Source organism: Micromys minutus (genome assembly GCF_963924665.1).
Source record: "Micromys minutus genome assembly, chromosome: 4".
In the NCBI taxonomy this organism is placed as follows: domain Eukaryota; kingdom Metazoa; phylum Chordata; class Mammalia; order Rodentia; family Muridae; genus Micromys; species Micromys minutus.
The window spans coordinates 64,360,542-64,381,612 of NC_137973.1; the positions used below are offsets into that span (position 1 = coordinate 64,360,542).

The 21,071-nt window shown below is 40.8% G+C and overlaps 1 protein-coding gene across 1 annotated transcript in view; it reads left to right on the forward strand.

Annotated features, from left to right (window-relative positions):
* Nucleotides 1–11,401: 11,401 nt before the first annotated feature.
* DKK2 (dickkopf WNT signaling pathway inhibitor 2) overlaps nt 11,402–21,071 on the forward strand; it is a 94,755-nt gene continuing 85,085 nt past the window's right edge. Inside the window, exon 1 of the mRNA XM_080915661.1 lies at nt 11,402–11,738. Coding sequence (XP_080771787.1) covers nt 11,517–11,738 — 222 coding nt within the window. The 5' untranslated portion in view covers nt 11,402–11,516. The remainder of the gene's footprint in view (nt 11,739–21,071) is intronic.

Genomic DNA, 21,071 nt, shown 5'->3' on the forward strand with positions numbered 1-21,071 from the left:
ATGTTTCAGCATCCGAACATTAAAATAAATAGAGCTGAAGTAGATACTAGCAACAAAAATTAAGTAATATTACGGTATCTACAATAAAAGATTTAAACGTGTGTTTTACAAACCTTAGTTCTCAGACTTCCACATCCCTGCCGATGCAGAAAGCTACGGCCACACCCAGCTTTTTTAGGATATGAACTCAGACCCTCACACTGCAGCTGCAAGTGCCTTATCTCCAGAGTCTGACGTTCATTCTAGTGTTGTTACTTAGCACAACACAGCTAGGCTCTATATTTAGGCACTGGGCATTTCTTAACCATGTAAGTTAGAACTAGCTGAATTTGGCAATTATTGATTATTGATTCCATACTTTATCTCTGTCTCTCCGCTTACCAGCTTGCCTGCCTACCTACCTGTTTGTCCACGTATCTATCACGGGTTTCCACAAACTATGTAAGTTTACATTATGTCTTCAGCAATATTCATCTTCATTTCTCCATGGCGTTTGCATGGCCCTGTTTATTTTCTTTCTTTTCAGTAGCTTGAAAGTCCTTCTAAGCCAGCGAGTTTGCATCTGTATTTTTATCAAGGCCCTAACTAGACACACCCTGTTACTTTGCTACACATGCATGACTGCCCTGACCTTATAGGATCCGGTTCCAGGTAACCCCAAACCCACCTTCTGTGCTTGAGGAGAAGATGGCATTTTCATAACAGGCTAACCAAAAGACCTGATCACAGTTACAAAGGAGTAGCTGGGCTTGGGGGAAAATGAGCTTTTCTTGGCCAAGGAATTTTCTTTCTCAAGTTCAATGGTCTAACTGAAATACACTATGATATCCATTTTGGAAGATTTGTTCCCGTGAAAGTTTGCTTTTTGTATTTACAACTCCTTATGTTGCCTTGGGGGAGAAAATCTCATGAATTGTTGCTTCTAGTATTTGATTTGCTGTATTAATACTTTTAATGGCCAAATACTCAGTGCCTTCTTTTTCTATGTTGTGCCTTTATATCACAGACCTGTTTTGCATTTTTTGTCCTGCTTTCAAGTCCTTATTTCTTTTACAGCCTTACACGGTTCTTGTCTTTCTAGTTGAATGCTTATTTTAGTGACAGTTCTTTTATTCTGATTTGAGGACTTACTTATTCTTGGAACCCCATTAATAGTCCTTAAAATTCTCTCACAGAAACTGTGGTCTTGAAGTGTGTGGTGTCCCTGACCTAATGTTACTATAGTGTTTCTCTTTGTGTGCAGTGGTCTTGGCTCTGTTATCTTTGTATCTCTTTCCTGGGTTTATGCTGTCCCTCAGTCATGGGCCATGTGGCTAGAACAGCTGCACCATAAAGTATCCCCAGATTCTAACCATCCTCCCCTCCCCCAAGGCCCCTGATTGTGTTGTGTTCCTGCTGCTTTCATAGGTGTTTCTTCTTCAGCAAGTATAGTCAACATGGGGTGTGTGAGAGGAGGGATGCTTATTGAGTTCAATTTTTAAAGAACCAGTATAAGAGAATATAAGCATTGTGTGGGTGATTGACACCTTCAGCAGCTACAGTAGCACGGGTGAGGCTCCTGGATTTTGTTGCTCTTCTTTTTTCATGTCCCTAGTAGCCAGAGAAAGTCTTGATAATTTGAAGCATTTTTTTTATTGTCTCAGGAAAACTTAGCATAGACTCTGACAGAGACAGTCAGTTCCCTGTAGGTAGCTCTTCCTGAGTTTAAGATTGAATGTGAATAATTTAAAAACGACTTCAGCCCTACTGTGTGGGAGAAATAACTGTGTCACAGATGTAACCTTTGAAACACTTACAATCTCTTTGTGCTCATCTCTTCTAGCCTCACGGGGAGAGAGAGCATTAGCGTGTGAACCTGGGGTTTTCACACCATTGCACAGCAGTTAAGGGAACTGATGATTATTGTTTTACACTTCATTATTACTGTTACCAGGAACTCTTCGGCTGCCAGAGAATAATATTATAATGTGCTGTCACCTCTCCCCAACTTACACAAATTTATTTAAGGTCATAGAATGGTCTTGTGTCATATATATTGACATTAAATGACTACTCAAAGAAAACCACATGTCCTTGTCATATTCAGAAGGGCTTTTCTTGTAAATGGCTTGTCCATTAACATTTTCACAGGTCTCAGGATTTTTCTACACTTGGCTAAAGAAATGTGTTTAAGCTGTTATATAGCCTTTAGGTTGGACCTTACAACCATGGGCATCACTAATACATAGGAAGAGAAACTCACATAGCCATGAATCTGAAAGTAGCACTTAGAAGGTTTCTGATATGCCTTGTCATTTGATGTTAAACGTTGTTCTAGTGTGAGTGTCTCTGGCCTCAGTACTGGCTAGCTTCCATGTTAAAGGGAGGATAAAATGCTTTTCTAGATTATAACACAGAATGAGAGTTGTCAAACAGGGCAAGACAGCTAACGCATGTAATCTCAGCACCTTGGAGACAAAGGCAAGAAGATCACTGTGAGTCAGAGGTCAACAGGTGTACAGAGTGAGTTCCAGGTCACCAACCACTATACAGTGAGACCCTGTTTGTAAACACACCAAATTAAAAGGTTCTGTGTGGTTCTATAATTATAGTTATATAAGTAAAAAGAAAATAAAGGCATTGATCAAAGATTTTTAAATTTTATTTTCTTCTTAATTAGATATACAGAATTGTTATTGGAGAACAAACTTGACATAATTTAGACAGTACTATAAACAGTTTCTAGGTCATAAGAGATACTATTTGGTCTTTGGTGCATATAAATCTGCACCTACACTCTCAAAAGTAACAACCAACATGCATTTTAGCAATTTTAGTTGAAATTACAGCACAGGGAACCAGACTCAATTTGAACTTCTTGTGCCTCAGATTTCTTGAGAATTTATACTTAATGGTCAAGTGTACATATGTCAACAAATGATTTCATGAACAGTTTCGGTGAAACTAGATATCTGCTTGCTTTCACATATTTCGCACTGCCTTGAACTAATTAAAGGTGCGGTGGTTCCAAGCAACTATTAATTTACTCAGCAAATCGAACAAATCAAATTAAATAAATGGACAAATTAAGTTAGTAACAGGATGACTTGCTGATTGCTCGACCACTGTTCCTGATTGCTGCTCCCTTTTTGCTTTGATCTCTGATGATTTCATTTTTGTACCGTGTACTGCTGTTTTATTGTTTCCATCTCTCATTAACTAGGTACTCTTCAAACAATGTAGAAATGACCTTATCTTCTGGGCAAATAGCTTTCGTTATTTGATTTCTTTTTTTTTTCAAGGTCCCAGTGGAATCTTAAGACTACACTCAGCCTCTGCTGGTCAAATTTAGCTGTATGTCACATCCAGAAGGAATTTAAAGGCATTAACATCAACAATGTTCTAGAGGTCAAACGGCAATAGATAGACATTTGAATAACACAGGTAAGTAGACATGAGACAAAGCTTCTCCATCACATTTAAGGATCTGGGTAGACTGCTGCTTGCACTTTGTATAGATATGGTTTTCCCAAGTGCTTTGATGTCTACCACAATTATAATCCCATTTATTGTGGCCTGAGCTGTGTTCTCTTCTCCTGAAATTAACACGCTAAGGTTCTAGTCCTCAGTATGTAGCTAGCCTTGAGACAAGGTCAGTAAAGAGGTAATTAAAATGAGGGAGGTCATTAAGGAGGAACCAATTTGATGGGCCTGGTGTTTGTCTTATAAAAGAAGAAATTTGGGCCAAAGCAAAAGGGATGAGCATTTCAAGACATAGTAAGAATTTGGTAATCTAAAGGCCACAGAGAAAATCCTCTAAAGAGCCTAAAGCTGTTGATATTAGTCTTTAAGTGCTAACTTTTAGCACAGTGGGGAAATGAAAGCCTGTTGTTTAAGCCACCAGGAGAACTGTGTTATGGTCATTTTAGCAAGCTAATCCAGCATCCTGGAAGTAAAGGCCTTACCTTGCTGTGCACCATCATTCTGCTCTTAAGTCTTGTTTTACAAAGCTTGTGTTATTTACTTAGACATGTGGAGTTTTCAGATTCCAGTACCAAGGAAGGAGGCTTATTTCTCCCCAAAGCATCCATTTTGGGACCACACAAAGGTACCAATCAATACACCTAGTTGGGTTTCCTTGCTTTTATTCATTCCTTCCAGTGCCTCACCCTTGGGCAAGTGTTGTTTTAACATTGACTTATGTACTCAATTGTTTCTTGATATTAACTATGGGACATAATTAAGAGATAATGCATGGGAAACATTTAACAACCTTGGCACATACAATGGTAAGCAGCTAAGACTTCTTCTTATTATTATTTTCACTATTATGTATCCTTAGTTGGTTACTTATAAAATTCTGCCAACTAATCAATGTTATCGTGACCATTACATTCCAAACTAGTCTGAGCTCCAGTGTAAATAATATATATCTTTATACTTTGAAAAGCTGACATCTACGTTAAGGTGATTATTTAAAGAGAAATTAAATCCAGTTTATATTTTCTGTTACCAAACCCAGTTATACTTTAAATACAGATACTGAATTTCAACTTGGGAGCTTACATCTTTTTTCTGAAGATAATCTCATTATTTTTTCATCTGTACTACAATGTATTTAATGTGTGGCATGAATGTGGCCAAGGATTTTCTGTATTCATTAATCATATGTTAGGTTACAGACCAGTAAGCAACACGTTATATTATGACTGGATCAACTCTACTTCCTTCCTGCCTGCTTTCCTTCCTTCCTTCCTTCCTTCCTTCCTTCCTTCCTTCCTTCCTTCCTTCCTTCCTACCTTCCTTCCTTCCTTTTTCCCTTCCTCCCTCCCCTCCTCTTTTAGTATTTCTTACTACAAATGACCAAATAATTTCTGACAGAATAAAATTTCAGTTTGAATAGTTTCCATATTTGAGGAATGTAATGTTTGGAAACATCTTCAATAATACAGGGGAGAGGCCAATCTATCATGCCATTGGCTGGTTGGGTTTGAAGAACTTGGAATACTCCCTGTGGTTTCCAGAACGGAGCCATCCACAGTTTCTGATTAATGCTGCCCGTGTAACAAACATGGTCCTCCTCAAGAAGAAATAACAACACATGTGTTTAAAACCTATTCTTGCTGCTTCCTATTTATCCATAAAAGAAAATTAAAATCTCACCTAGTCCTACCAATGAAGGCAGGAGGATCAGGTTCAAAGCCTACTTGGGATACACTTTGAAGTTAATCTAAGCAGTTTAGTGAGACCTTGTCTCAAAATAAGAGGTAGACAGGTGAGATTGGAGATGTATCTTGCTGGCAGAGCACTTACCTGGCTTGTACTAGACCCATGAGTTCAATACTTGTGCAACACATAAAGCAAACAAGACAGCTCCTGGTAATTTTGTGTAATCTCTTTGGAAACTTGGAATTCTAATGAACTGAATCCAGACATCTCTACTCCAGATAACAATCTAAAAGTTATTGTTTACCATGATGAGATTTCTTCAGTGAGGAACAAAGCATCCTTCTTTTTATGTCAAGTTTTCTTTGGTCCTTTCATACTCCTTCTTTTCACTGTTGCTTGAGACAAGGGGCCACTGGATCAGCTAGACTAACCTGGAACTCATTATGTAATCTAGACCAACCTCGAACTCACAACAATCCTACCCCAGCCTCCTGAGGGCCAAGCTCACAGGTGTGAGCCACCACACTCAGCTGTAGCATTGTTTCCAAAGATGGATTTTAAAACTAATTTTTGAGAACTTCACAGTAAGGATAAATGGGTTACAAGGAACAACATATGGTGTGTCTAACCAACAGAAAATGTGCATCAAAAGGAAAAATACAGATTTGAGTATGTAGAGGTTGTTTTGATTCCAACCCCATGTATGGTTGCTTCCATGCATAAGAGCCAATACAAATTTATCTACTTCAGTCTTAGGATATATTATTTGGATTTTTAAAAGTCCTGTGTTCAGACTACAAAGAAACTACATAGAAATTATCTTCATTTGGATTCAGGGAAAATTCTGGGAAGAGGACTGACAAATCAAGGTTCAAGGAAACCAGAAATTGGCCAGGCAATTCTACCTTTGATTGTTTCATTGTGAAATCTCCTCATCTATTTCATTTATACGTATGTGTCAAGCCTGTGTCAAAAACTCCCAAGTACGTGACGAGGTCTTTTCTATTGGATCATCATAGATGAAGGCAGAACACAGTCAATAGTGTAAGCTAAGGCAAACAGCACACAGGAGATGCAGGCTTTTGTTCTCAAATCTCAGTTTATTCCCCAACGTGTTAGCGCTCATTTATATCTGTTACAATCAGTTTAAACACAATTGATAGGAACACATATTTCTGTTATTCCTTAGGCAGGATTAATAACTTCAAATTCCTATGTCTTAAGAACCAAATTGTAAGAACCACAGAGTAACAGGATCAAGCAGTATTCAGGTTCACCATGCGGTAAGGACACTCATAACCATACTTTCCAGATCCTTAGTAACCACCAAGATTCATCTATGGTGCCATCTTGTATACCGAAGATGATTTGGAAACCTGTGGAGCCCTTAGCATGGTATCCTTCTTTCTCAAGTTGGCCAAGATATAACACTTTATTTTTAGCGACCATTGCTGGGGACATTTGTGTCCAAACTCAAATATGGGGTTTGTATGCTGTGTGTGTGTGGGGGGGGATGTATTTAATCATCTCTATTTCTACAATCTCCTGAACTCACCAGCTTGGAAGTGGTAGATAACTTAGTAGAGACTGAATTCAAAAATTTGGAAAAGTTCGCCAGTGGGAGAAAAGAGGGCTTGGAGTAGCTACTCCCAGTGGGCTAGAGGTTTCTGTGAGTCCAGAGTGTGACAATGGAATGTGAGCCTCACCAAGGCCATGGACTCTGTCCACTCAGCTCTTTGTTCTTAGGGTCCCGCACTTAATAAATGTGCAGCGATTTCAGAAGCAACTGCCGAAGGAACTGTTGTAGTAGATACTAATCCAGAGACATGGTGATGGAGTGAATTAGTAAGAAGCTTTAAGGGAAAATAAAAAGGGTAAATCCCGTTTTAGGGTTAAGTATTAGAAGGAAATCTGGTTTTGGAACAACTGCTGAGAGAGTTGTTTCTTTTTAATGGGGCCAAAATGGCCCAGAGCTAGAAGAAGAGAGAGGGGAGGGAATGTACAGCCAAAGAACAGAGTGTCTACACTTTCTTCTGAACAGAAGAGATGTGACTTGACCTATGCACAAACTTCTTTTATGCATTTGTTCTTTAATTATGTTATTGCCAGAGATCTAGAAATCAATCCTCCCAAGTAAAATACAAGGGTGTTTCTTCCTATTTAATTAAGCACACGGGGAGAAAACGTGTGTGGACTTACGATGGCAGCCCAAGGCATGTGATTATTCAGGTATTGGTTTTGTATGTGTGCATCTTCTTGTATGTGTAACACATGTGTCCATCAAATAATTGTATAAAAATCAGTCCAGTGATCAATGAAACCAGTTTTCACTCCCTTTTTAATCTAAGGCGTGGTTGTTTATATTTAATTGTTTGACCCCATATGTTTGATTATGCCTAACCCATGAGAATGTTTTTAAAAGCAAATTTTATGTAATTTTTTGAGGCAGAGTCTCACTGTATATCATTGGAAGGCCTGGAACTTACTACATGGATGAGGCTGGCCTTGAACTCACAGTGATCCCCTGCCTCTGTCTTCTGAGTGCTTGGGCCACCCCACCTAGTGTAATCATATGAAGTTTAACTATTTAGTTTGTTCCTGGAGATTGTACAGTGTTGTGTTGGCTTCAGGACAGACTCCGTATTGTGGTCCTCATATAAGAGGGATTTATGCAGTAAGTACATCATGACTAAAATTAATTTTCTGACCATACTTCATTCAGATGGCGTGTGTGGTGTGTGTATGTGTGTATGTGTGTGTGTGTGTGTGTGTGTGTGTGTGTGTGTGCATGTATATGTTAGAATTCTGATTGGATATAAATTATAAGGTGCCAAAAACAGGCAAAGATCTCATTTTTCTTTATTAACTTGATTTTTGTCCTCCACATACGGTCAGATTTTATCTCCTTTCAAATGACTATATGATGATTTGGTGCATATATATCTAAGTACATTTTGACTCTTCTTTTGCTATAAAATACTTCTCAGGGGTGGCTCAGCTAATAAAAGAACCTTTTGTGTAAGTCTGATGACCAAAGCCCATGCCAAGGTACACGGAGAGAATCAGCTCCATGACTATTCCCCTTGACCTCTGCACACGCCACACTTTACCACATGTGTGAGAACGCATGCACTGATAAGAAATCAGAGTTGCAAAAATAATATAATATTCTTAATAATATCCAAATCATCAAATTTCTCGCTTAATTTCTTGAATTTTTGTAATGTTTCTGATTGGCAGTTCAAATCAAAACTAAAGCAAGAAATATCATCTGTCTGTAAAGACTAAGGGCTAATTCACAATGTACAGACCTTTTTCCTCCCCAGTGTTCCATTAGAGCCTTGCTTATCCTTAAAACCGTACAAATTTGTTCTTGGGTTCACACAGGCACACACACACACACACACACACACACACACACACACACACACACATGCACACACCACACCCTCTGCAGCATAAAATTATATATCTATATAAGTTATTGATCGTAGTAAAGACATTTGTCATGGGATCTTTCCGGACAGTGTTAGACGTTTATTTCATTATCATTTGCTTTAGACATGATATGATTTAGCAATTGCCTCGGGTTTCTTTATCAGGATGTCTTGAGACTTTGTGCCTATTGACACAGTAATGTCCTACCTTTTTTTCTCCCTAGCCCTTGATGACTGCTATCTTCATTGTGTTATGTAGGACTGGCACACATCACTGCCATGCCTTCTTCAAGAGTCAGACATGTAACTGTTATGCATTTAGAAAGTGAAACAACCATGACGGTCTGACAAGAGTATTTGATGGCAGTTGTCTGTAATCTCAACACTGAGGAGGAAGAGGGGGGGGAGGAGGAGGAAGAGGAGGAGGAGGAGGAGGAGGAGGAGGAGGAGGAGGAGGAGGAGAAAAAGGAAGGTGGGAGGGCAGGAGACAGGAAGATTAATTACTAGCTTGGAACCAGTTTGGGCAACATAGCTAGAACATCCCTCCAGAAATAAATCAAAAAGTAAATCAATCAATCAATCAATCCATCCATTCATCAATCAATCAGCACATTTGTTTTACTTTAAGGCACTAAGGCAATCGAGATAAAACCTGTTTTATTTCTTGTTTGGTTGCATAATTTTAAAAAAATACAGGCCACCACCTTGTGTATATGAAAAGTTTCTGGACAGGCTGACTCACAAGGTCAGGAAATCAAAGTGAATAGTCGAGTCTGCCTAGGACATCCCATTCACTTAATGCACACCTTAAGTCTTGGAGTGTTTAATGGAAAATACAGACGGCCTTAACCTTCCCCCTTAGCGATGTGTTAAATTAGGTTCCTGGACAGGCTGGTATATGCCAGAGTCAGGTGTGAAAGAGGAGGCAAACTCTTAAACTAGATTGTGCTGCTGGAGTCTGCTCATCACAGCGGGCGACCTGTCTGGCTCCAAGTTGTGGCTCAAGGACACCGAATAACTGAACGCCTCCTAAAGAAACAAAACACGCAGCGACCTTTCCTCCCGCTCTCCTGGGTGATCAAACAGCTCCTAACCCAAAGTTTGCTGGCAAAGCATGATCCTGCAGTGTGTGCTCCTGGTTGGTTGCTGCTACTGGCGCCCCCAAGTGCCACAAGCCAGCCAGCGCTCCCGGGAGGTTCGCTCGGTGGCCCTCTGCCTCTGTGGAAGGGTGCAGGACTCTGAGCCTCAGAGTGGGACCTGAAAGACTATCCTAGGCCTGGGGGCTGGGGGTTAGGGAGGGAGGGGGAGCGGGGCAGCGCTCAAGAGGCAGGACCAGAAGTTTCTGGCCCACTTCGTCATCCATCCGGTTCCTCATTAGGCTTTTTATTCCTGCCTGCGATTTCCTTTTTGCAGTGGATGCTTTGGCACCCTAAAAGCGCCTTATATCAAGCCGAGAGGTCTCGGGTTATTATGCCCTTTCTCACTTCGTGGTTAGATGAATCTGTACTATATACGTGGGGGCGGGTGAGGAATGATGAAAAAAAAAAATGATTCAAGCACTTCAACTGGGAAAGAATGGTCCCTTATCCTCCCTCCTCATTCTTTGGTCCCCTCGTCCCCTTTCTATAGCCCCTCTTCTTTTTGTTCTCTTGCCTCCCCTTTGTTCATCTCCCCTATTCGAAGTGCAACCCCATGATGCACCTACAGTGGAGTAGTCTCACTCAGCACATTAACCCAGAGGCACGGGCTAAAATCTAACTAGGTTGCACACAATCCACCAAGTTAACAGATGTTCCAGCTCTCCTACGTGGAGGCTGAAGCTGGGTGGAAGAACTCAGAAGCGGTGGTTAGTGGCAGTCACCACAAACGGGGACAACTTATCCTCTTCATTTCTGCTTGTTTCCAAACTCCCAATTACTCTGGGGGCTGTGATCAGCCAGGAAGAGCTCCCCCTTGTTCTTCTGGAAGTGAACCCCAAGTTTTTAGCTGCAGAGTGCAAGAGGGATGGGAGGGTTAGGAAAGGTAAGAAGCAGGGGAGACAACTTCAGAAAGAGCGCCTTCTGGAGTTAGGGGAGGGGGGAGCGTGGGGTAGGGGAGAGAAACGTTTTCACTCTTTGTCACTCTTGAATTGGGGGCGGAGGAAAAACCCACTGAGGAAAGCTATAAAAAGCCAAGAGGGCGGGGGAGAACAGCCAGAGAGCACTGGCCCTCCGCACAGCGCATCACTGCTTCCCTGTCAAGGCTTGGTGGCCCGTGTGAACCAAGGGACAACTCTTTATTGCACCAGTAGGAGTGCGCTTGCTGGGTCCTCAGCTCCCCTCAGCTCTCCTGAGTCCGGTAGACTGGGTGGGGGCGATCCTTGATCACCAGTCACAAAGCCTGCGAACCTGGAAAAGAGAGACTTGGGTGGCGCAAAGGTTGAGAGCTAAAGCGCAGGAGAGGACAGAGGAGCAACCGAAGCCGGGGAAAACAAGAAAAAGAGAAAGGAAGAAAAAGAAAAAGAAGAAAAAGCCGGAGGGAACCCTGTGAGCCATTAAGAGGGAGGATTCCGTCATCGCGGAAAATCGGGCGAAAGAGCAAAAGTGCTGCACGCCAAGAGAAGCCGGCAGGGCTATCTGCAGGGCTGGGTCTAACAGCACCTTGGGTCACGCCTCCTTGGCGAGAAGGCGTCTGGCCTTTGATTGTTTCCAGGGACGGCAGAACTTCCTGCCCGCCAGAGGAGCGGGTCTCGCCAGGGTCGCTTTTGCTCCTGGCTTGAGGCTTGAGACTGAGTTCTAAAGAGTCCCGAGTGTCCGATCCAGGAAGGGTTGGGGAAACTTTGTCTGTGAGGAGCCCACGCACCCCACGTGAGGGGTTGAGTGTCGGCGTCCTCACTCCTGGCATTCACATCCTTCAGGGATCCACCCAACTCTGGGAACCCCTCACCCGGAGATGGCCGCTCTGATGAGGGTCAAGGATTCATCCCGCTGCCTTCTCCTACTGGCCGCGGTGCTGATGGTGGAGAGCTCACAGCTCAGCAGCTCGCGGGCCAAACTCAACTCCATCAAGTCCTCTCTAGGAGGGGAGATTCCTGCTCAGGCTGCCAATCGATCTGCGGGCATGAACCAAGGACTGGCTTTCAGCGGCAGTAAGAAGGGCAAAAGCCTGGGGCAGGTAGGAAACCCCCTCAAACACACTCTTCAGCCAGGAGAGGTAGGGACCAGAGCTTATGCTTCTGCAGTTTGCCTTTGAGCCCTGCAAAAGTCAAAGCAGTGCTCAAGCCAGGTGTGGTGCTTCTAGCTATTTGGGAGGGGGTTGCTGAAGCTGGGTCTGCACAGGACCTGGGTATTTCGCTGGTCTCTGGGTCTGTTTCTTTACAGCGGGAGGTTGAGAGTTCTGTCTCATCTTTGTGTTGAGGCATGGGTACTTTTTAAGATCCTGTGCGTTTCTTTGGCAAAGTGACCAGAGTGGTCCTTCCACCCAACACAAGGATGCAATGGATGTGAACAGCGGCGGCTGATATTGCACCGGGATGTGCTAGCCTTGATTCTAAGTGTGTACTTGTTAATCTCCACAGCTCTGGAAGATAGGGCCTGTTGTTATCTTCAAATGAAAAGTTGGTGTGTACTCCAAACTTGAAACTGGTCTAAGTGACAGCGCAGTGAGAATTTGGATCTCAGACACCCAAAACACTTTACGGTGCTGAGAAGGGGCATTGCTTTCTTTCGCGCTAGCTAGCTTTCTCTGCCAAACTCTTAGCACTAGCAGGCAAGATCGCATTTCTCACTCAAGTAGAACTGCGAATAAATCAATTGGCAGGAAGAATATAAGGAGGTGACTATGACAGTGTCTTAAGTGCCTGCAACACAGTAGGGATACCAAAGCCGATTTTGAGAGACGGCACTTCCCATGGGTGCCTGATGTCTGTCACACAGGCAGATCAATTGGCGGTCACTTACAAAGGGTTGAGCAGACACCCAGAGGTAACTGAAGCAAAGCGAGCGCACGCATGTACACACACACACACACACACACACACACACACACACACACACACACACACACTGGGTACCAAGTGTGGTCTGTGCGAGGTGGCCAGAAGAGGGGGCTCTGTGGGCACTGGGAACCACCACAGCTCCACCATCCGCTTCTTTTGTGGGAAGCCAAAATCGAAAGCCAGTTTGCCAAAACAGGACATGCACCTTTCACATGTGTCAACCAGAGGCGGGGTTTTACGCTCAGCAGATGTGGGGGGTTCCTGGTTCGTTCAGAGTTAAGGCTGCACCCGCTTTCAGCGCGCTGTCATCAGCTGCAGCTGCCCACAGCCCAGGAGGCAGAGAGAAGGCTGGTAGTGCGAGCTGGACAGCCAGGGAAGACTCTGGCCTGAGCCTGGCCCCCTACTGCCCTCTCATGGTCTGAATGCCTGGTGTGCATGTGTTTGTGTGTGTGTGTATGCACGCATTTTGCTCTTGCAATATGAAAATGTTTCCCAGCGTTTTGAAATACCAAAAATGTCAACTATTCTCTTAAAGGACTGCAAAGGCTTCAAGCCCAGGACATTAAAAAATTTAAGAAAAATGAGAAATTATACATATGTGTATAATGTATATATGTACATATGCACATACGTTTTGCATTGCTGTCTCTCTTACATACCTCCACACCAACATAGCGACCTCTTACCTTTTCTTTTTCTGTGGCAGACACCCAAACATTTTCAAATGCAATTAACCTAACCTTTTTGAGGTCCATCATGAGCCAGGGCCCTTTGCTGAAAGGGCATTTACAAAAAATTCTATTGCAGAAAGCTCACTTCTTACTTTGCCTCCTTAGTGTCAGAGAGCTGGAGTTCTCCCCAAACCAGAAAATCACCAGTCTCTCCAGGTTCCTCTCTGTCTAATCCATGGATATCCCTGGAGTTTCTGCAACATGCCCTTACTTGTGACATCACTCAGGGCCCTTATTCCTAATGTTCTGCCAATCTACCCATTACACCAGAAGCCGTGAGCACCTTACAGAGTGGACTAAAGAACATCTCCAAACTTAACTTACCCTTCATGTTCTGCTAACATATCTTGAGATAGCTATGGGTTATCTTTGCTGTCCCTCAAAGACCTCCTTAATTATGTTGTGTGTCCCTCAAAGACCTCCTTAATTATGCTGTGTGTAATTTGCAACCACCAGTTCAACTCCTCAATCTGAATATGTAATTATTTATTTTACAAGTAAGTTAAATTGATAATCTGCTCATAGAGCTTAGTATTTAAAATAGATTTCATTATTGATATTTAAGTATAATTAAGAGATTCCTAAAATGTAGGTTTGTGAGCCGGCATAGGGCGCGCTGGAATTAAGAGCAAACAAAACAAAATGTCCCGGTGAGCGGCAGGAAGATTACATTGTATCTATTCTGTCTTCTCACTGGTAGCTTGGTTTGAAACATAGACTCTCATGAAAACAAGGTGGTTAGTTGAAGACGAGAAATTGATTATTTGAACTTATTATTCTATCTTTTTTATCACCAGATACATGGTCTCCAAAGGTCTTAATTTTCACAAATAGGTGTAAGCTAGGAAATCCACCCAAGAGAAATGATGCTGCTGGTTTTCTCTTTTTATGGAGCAAGCCTGAGTAAGCCTGAGAAGCCAGAGCAAGCCTAGTGGGCTAGCACGCACTAGAGAGGGATCTAGAGCAACAGAGTTGGTGCCTGGAAGTTTTGCACATCATGTATCAATTGTCACAGCTGAGAGGACTGAAAGCAAAGTAGCAGTTGATGAAAGCAGCCGTTTCTCTAGTGCCACCCAAGGCCTCAGACATTTACCTCTGTTCATCATCTTCACTTGTGACACCGAAAAAGCTGTCCTTAAAGATACAGAGCGGGGAGATCTCCAGGATATGACCTCCCATAAAGAGATTAGAAACATAGTTTTTGATCTATGCTTTAGTAAGCCAAAATTTAACACCTATCTATTTAAAACTTTCAGAACATGGAGCTGAAATACAAATTTGTTTGCTGTTGCAGGATAATATTTTTGTGAAGGAAATTTAATTATCCGTTGATCCACAAAAGTGAAAATAAGACTGTGTAAGCTCCAGGGTTTCCCAGAATGGGTGCAGTTTGATTTCAGGGAAGAGAAGTGTTCTTAATTTATAGGTTCTTCCTGTTCTGTAGGAAAGGTGAGCGTGTTGTAAATTACTCCTAGAAAACATGCCCTTATACTTTCAGAAAGAGCAAGTGATCCCTCAGAGAAAACACATTGCTGAGCAGAGGTGTTGTAGGGACTCTTATGGCTTATGGTGGAAGCTGACATAGAAAACACTTGGTTTCCTTTCAGAGACATCATGAAAACTTATAGTAGGAACAGAGCAAAGAAATTGAGACTAGAGTACCCAGGTAGTTGGTATGAAATTAATTAGAAAAAATGTTTTTTAATAAGCTGTTCTACTCTTTTAAGTTGACTTTCATTTCTGGCATTGCTAATTTTTTAAATTGTGCTTGCTGTATATGTATACAGTACAAATCAAGTTCCACAACTATTACATATATATGACTTTTATGTATTTCATTTCCCAAGGACAGTATTTTATATGTTTGAAAACAAAAGTAATTTTAGATAGTATCTTCAAATTCATGGGGAAAATATATGTCTATACATGTGCGAGAGTGCACACCACACACACACACACACACACACACACACGCACACACACACACACACACACACATATATATATATATATGTGTGTGTGTATCCAGCAACGGCTATATATATATATATATATATATATATATATATATATATATATATATATATATATATATCTGGATACCATCTCTAGAGTTTTGCATATTGAATGTTATGGGTTACCTTGCAAACAAACAAAGAATATACCAAAGCAATTAAACAATCATTTTCATATTTATAGTCCACAGTGTTTTGCGTATTAGTGAGAAAAATCTTCTAGATGTGTGTTTTTAAGAGTTTCTGCTCTTTGCATTCACATTTGGTCTTTTTAATTGCTGTATTGAATTTAAATGCAGCTATACAAAGTCCAAATACTTCTAAAAGTGATAGGTACATTGATTGGTGGCCAATAGTCATGTTTAAGATGCTGACAAGCTACTCGAATTATGTCTGTGAAAATGCTCTCCAGCTAGTTTATTGTAATCCCGATCCTATAACTTTCTAATACAGTTGGCTACTTGAAGGACAGTTGCTTGGATAAAATTGTGTTCTGAGCAAAGAATTATTGAAATTCACTGAACTTAGAACTCGAGGGATTTGCTTAGAAACTACCAATATTGGTGGATTTCATTTTCTTTTAATAAAAATACTATATCCTCTACACCACTTCTGGTCAGCAATGCGTTTTCTCTCAGTGCTCGCTTGCTCTTTCTGAAAAACGTAAGGGCACATTTTCTAGGAGTAGTTTACAATTTCTATCTGTACCTGTGAAAATCCCCGAAAACACCTGGTAAAATAAATTACTCTGTCTTTTTTCTTTTTGTGGTCACTAGCCTCGCTTTCTGAAATTATTCAAGATTTATTTTAACCTTAGCCCAACGTCTCCTTGCTAAGACGTAAATAACTGGCAAACACTTTTTGAATATCACAAAACAAGTGGGTCGTTTTGTAGTTAAGTTTTTAAAAACAGTTGAAAATATTTGGAAAGAATCTACTATTTATTTTCCATTGCTTTCATGGCCAATTCCAGGGAGCAGTCTACTGACACAGGCAGAAGCTTACCATGACAACAGGAGAAGCATTTTAACGATGCTCTAAGTATCCTTCATTTTATTCTTATGCTAGACCAGCGAGAGCAAGAGGACAAGGTGACTCAAATTCACTCCAGCTGTGAGGCTGACCAAATGATTTTTTTTTTTATTCTCCTGGATACAAATTTCTACCCAGTTCCCTCTTTTTCAAATCTATGTTTAAAGTTACAATGTTGCCACAGAAGGGTATGGCTAAATTCCATTTCAGGGCAATATTTTCCCTGATTCTATGTATCTAAAATCATCCCTGAAGGTCTAGAAGAGGTTTGTGATTGTTAATATACTTACCACTCAAAGTAAGTCCTCTTATGGGTAGTTCTTTAATATAAAGGGGTATTCTTTAATATAAAGTTAATACCAAGGCAAATTACAATATTGTTCCTCTTTAGAATGTATTAATTTCATTTGCCTTACTATGTTCTGGATGCTTTTATTTGTGTATAAAAAGAGAGAAACCATCTCACCTTATTTATCTGATCACTGATAAAATTTCTATCATATATTGCTTCATGGGTCCCTTAGTCAGTTTTATTATTTTTCATATATTTTAATTATATTCTTTCTTCCTCCAATTTCTGCAAGATTCTCCCAACCTCCTACCCAGAAACTTGTTCTTTGTTTCTGTTTCTCAATGCTACCCTAAAACAAAAAAATCTGAAAATCCAAACAAGCTGAAACAAAGACTCAAAATTAAGATTAGTAATGATAACAGATTTATTTTTTTTTTTTTTTTGGCATCGTGCTTTAAGGTTGCATAGAAAGGTTTAATATTGAATGCATAACACACGTTAGCATTGGTATTTCACATATGCAATCTGTATGTTCTTCTTCTTTCTATTTACTGTGGCCAGCCCCTGGAGCAGGACAACAAGTTTTCTTCAATTGTTCGTTTTAGCAAAACAAATTTAAACCATTCTCCCCAAAAGATAGGTCAGTTGATAAAAAATTTGGGAAGCTCTCTCTCTCTCTCTCTCTCTCTCTCTCTCTCTCTCTCTCTCTTTCCCTCCTTCCCTCCCTCCCTCCCTCCCTCCCTCCCTCTCCCTCCCTCCCTCCCTCTCCCTCCCTCTTCCTCCCTCCCTCCCTCCATCCCTTCCTCCCTCCCTCCCTCCCTTCCTCCCTCCCTCCCTCCCTTCCTCCCTTCCTCCCTCCCCCCCCTCTCTATCTGGCTCTATCTTTTAAAAAATAGGAACATCTGTCCACAGGGTAAAAAGTCACCACCTAAATATTTAAAATAATGGCTTCTCAATGAATGTCTCATGATGACAATTTTGGGTCACTGCCTACTCTGGTTCCAAGTTAATGACAGGAAGAGCGTGAATAATACCAGTATCTAGTCTGAATTCTTCTTGAGAATTAACGCTGTGAATTACTTTCTGGATAGTGGTAAAGTGCATCAGAGAGATCTTTAAGATTGACAATTTCAATCTGATATTGAAATTATTGTACCATTAATCAATTAATTAGCTTGAGCTGTAACATTATTGCACAATCACTAGAAAGCAGATCATTTTTGTAAGATGTTAAAATTGCTTTTGATTTATCTGTGAACTACAAATTAGAAATGCAAAATTCACATCGGGAGGACTTCAGGAAAGCAGTAACATTTTAAGAAATTGCTAGCTAACTTGTTCATGCAGTAAAATAGTGGGACCAATATAATTCAGTTATTCTTTCAAATCTAATTTAATTAATTTGTTAATATATTATAATTTAGTATACATAACAGTTTAAGTTCAAATATCTCAAATTTATACATTAAGTGGCTGTATATAAGGTCCTGAATAAAACAAAAATTTTAAAAGTCCGTGAGTGATTAATTACATTAAATGATAAGGTGAATTAAACTATCACTATGAGGGAAAATGGTAACTTTAAATATTCTGATTTATTGTATGGATAAGATAAAGCATATATTCTTTTTCCTGGAGATGGGGATACTAATTATGGTCTAATAAATGGCTTCCTTAAAAAGCTGCAGGCACTTGGAACATATTAAAATTTACTAAGTGGTACTATTTATTGGCCAGCTACATGACTCCTAAGCCCTTCTCTGCTTTAACTCCTTTGATCCTATCCACAGTTTGTGAAAATCACCTTAATTCCCTTGGTCTCCTAAATAAAGAAGTATTTGGTATGTAAAGAAAACATGAGCTGAAGAGATAGTTTAGCAGATCAGAGTCGGTGCATTTCAGAGACTAGAGTTTTGTTCTTAGAACTCAAGTCAAGTGGTTCACAGTTGGCTTCAGCGTCGCCCTCTTCTGGAGTCTTTAAGTATCTGCATGCAGGTTCACACATCACACACACACACAGACACACACACACACACACACACACACACACACACACACGGGTCACATCTGCATACCTAGCCCACCTAATTACAGTGATGTCATCAGTAAAGCGAGATGTTCTTGAGGTCTTGTTTTTCATGTGAACAGCACATCCTGCTATACACATGTCTGAGAATGTGAATACTTCCATGAGACCAGGCCTCTGCCATGATGTTTTACTCTCATCCTTACTCTCAATGTATGTAAGAACTGTCTGTATTTAGACTTTTTTGCCTTTTCTTTTTTTCTTTTTCTTTGTTTTTGTTTTTCTTTTCTAGCTGCTTGTTAGAAAATAAAATAGCCCCACAGGTCTTTAACTGGTTTTGACTGGTAACTCACCACTGCTCAGCTGAAAATCTTTGGAACTGTCATTTAATGTCTCTAGCTCTTTTTTTTTCTTTTATTGGATTTTTAAATTTACATTTCAAATTTATTCCCTTTCCTGGTTTCCCCTCCAAAAATCTGTCCTGTTGCCCCTTCCTTTGCTTCTATGAGGGTGCTCCCCTACCCACCCATCAACTCCCTTCCGCCTCCCTGCCCTGGAATTACCCTAGACTGGGGTATTGAGCCTTTACTCCCATCAACAATGCCATTCTCTGCTGCATGTGCAGCTGGAGCCATGGGTCTCTCCATATGTACTCTTTGGATGGTGGTTTAATCCCTGAGAGCTCTAGGGCGTCTGATTGGTTGACAATGTTGTTCTTCTTATGAGGTTGCAAACCCCTTCCGCTCCTTCAATCTTTTCTCCAGCTCCTCCATTGTGAACCCCGTTCTCAGTCAGTGGTTGGCTGCAAGCATTTGCCTCTGTATTTGTCAGGCTCTGGCAGAGCCTCTCAGAAGACACCTATATCAGGCTTCTGATCAGCATCAGGAAAACAATAACTTCCCAATAACAATAATATCATGGATTGGCAAGAATGAGAATCACACAGCCTAAAGTGTATGGAAAATCTTACAAGCACACCCTCTCAGTTTGCTGACGTCACTACCTCAGCCAGGACAGAAACATGTACGATCAAGTGTCCATGCATCAAAGAATGGCCTGTTTAATCTTCCTTAGCACGTCAGGGAGAAGTGTCTTGACCATATGATATGCATGAAGTGGAGTAGCAAACTCATATACAAGGTTGAGAATCTCAAAACAAGACCAGTTAAAGAACTTCACAGTGTTCCAAGGCTGACGTTAAGAATGACGTACGTTGCTGCCATAGAAGGGAAGCTAGCACATTACTGGTTAACTAGAAAAATTATGGAGTGAGTACAGAAGCAAGAAAAACTCAGACTTCAAGGATACAATCATAATAAATTGGGGTTTTAATACTCAAGGCAATATTATTTGCTTAACCACAGGAACCAAAGTAATTGAGCGTACCCTTGCAGCCTGCTCCAAGAACATTAATCTGATGATGTTTAAAGTTAAGACAATTCCTCAAAAGCAAGCCATCCAACTGCTTTTGAGCATCTGAGGCCACATATTGTGCTCAGAATTCAGAACACTGACACTCGGCATATCAGATGTCTGTTTGGGATGGAGTGATAAACTGGATAGAGTATTTCCACCCCCTCCCTCTAGTCTGGACACATCACCATGAATTACGTTTTTATAATTCACACAAATTAGAAGCATTCTAATAATGTTGGGAAGTTCATCTCAGAGAAATATGCAATAAATTTCTTTCTAACAGGGCATGTGAGAAACAATGGTGTCTGCTGATAGCCTTGCTATTTGGTTAAGAGTGAAATACGAGCCTTCATCCAATGGGAAGACGGTGGATTTTCAGTTTCAATTCATTGGAAACTGTAGTCTTCTGCAAATGGTGCTTTTCTCTTGCACACCCTTTAAAGGGGGCTTGACCTGCATCGTGGCATTGTAATAAACCTTAAAGTCCTTGCTTTTCAGCAATTATCTTTGCACTCTGTGGCCCACTGTTAGCTCCGTATGCTCAAGTTCTCACTCTATCTTTAATACTGTGCTGTTTCTGTTTTATTTATTTCCTCTACAGATTACCCACTCCAGTTGCCTACCTGTAAACACAGACACTTCTCACATGCACTTTCTGATTGTTTCTCTCCTACTCCTACTTTTAGTCAAGGACAGAGAGGATTTTTCCTTTTATAGAACCATTTACTACTGATGTAGGTGTCTACCTTTAAGATGATTAAACCCCTTGAGTCACATCTTTTCTACAATAGTTTTGGAAAGCAAACTAGAAATAACAGCAATCCTCAGTAACAAAATGCAAACCATTCACCTCTAACATCAAACTGCCTGAACTCAGGCAAAAAAAAAAAAAAAAAAAAAAAAAAAAAAAAAGTTGTTTTTGCAATGATTACAAAAACCTTTGGACTGATATAGGCTATAAAAAATCAAGTAGGACAGACCAGAAAGTTTCTCATGTT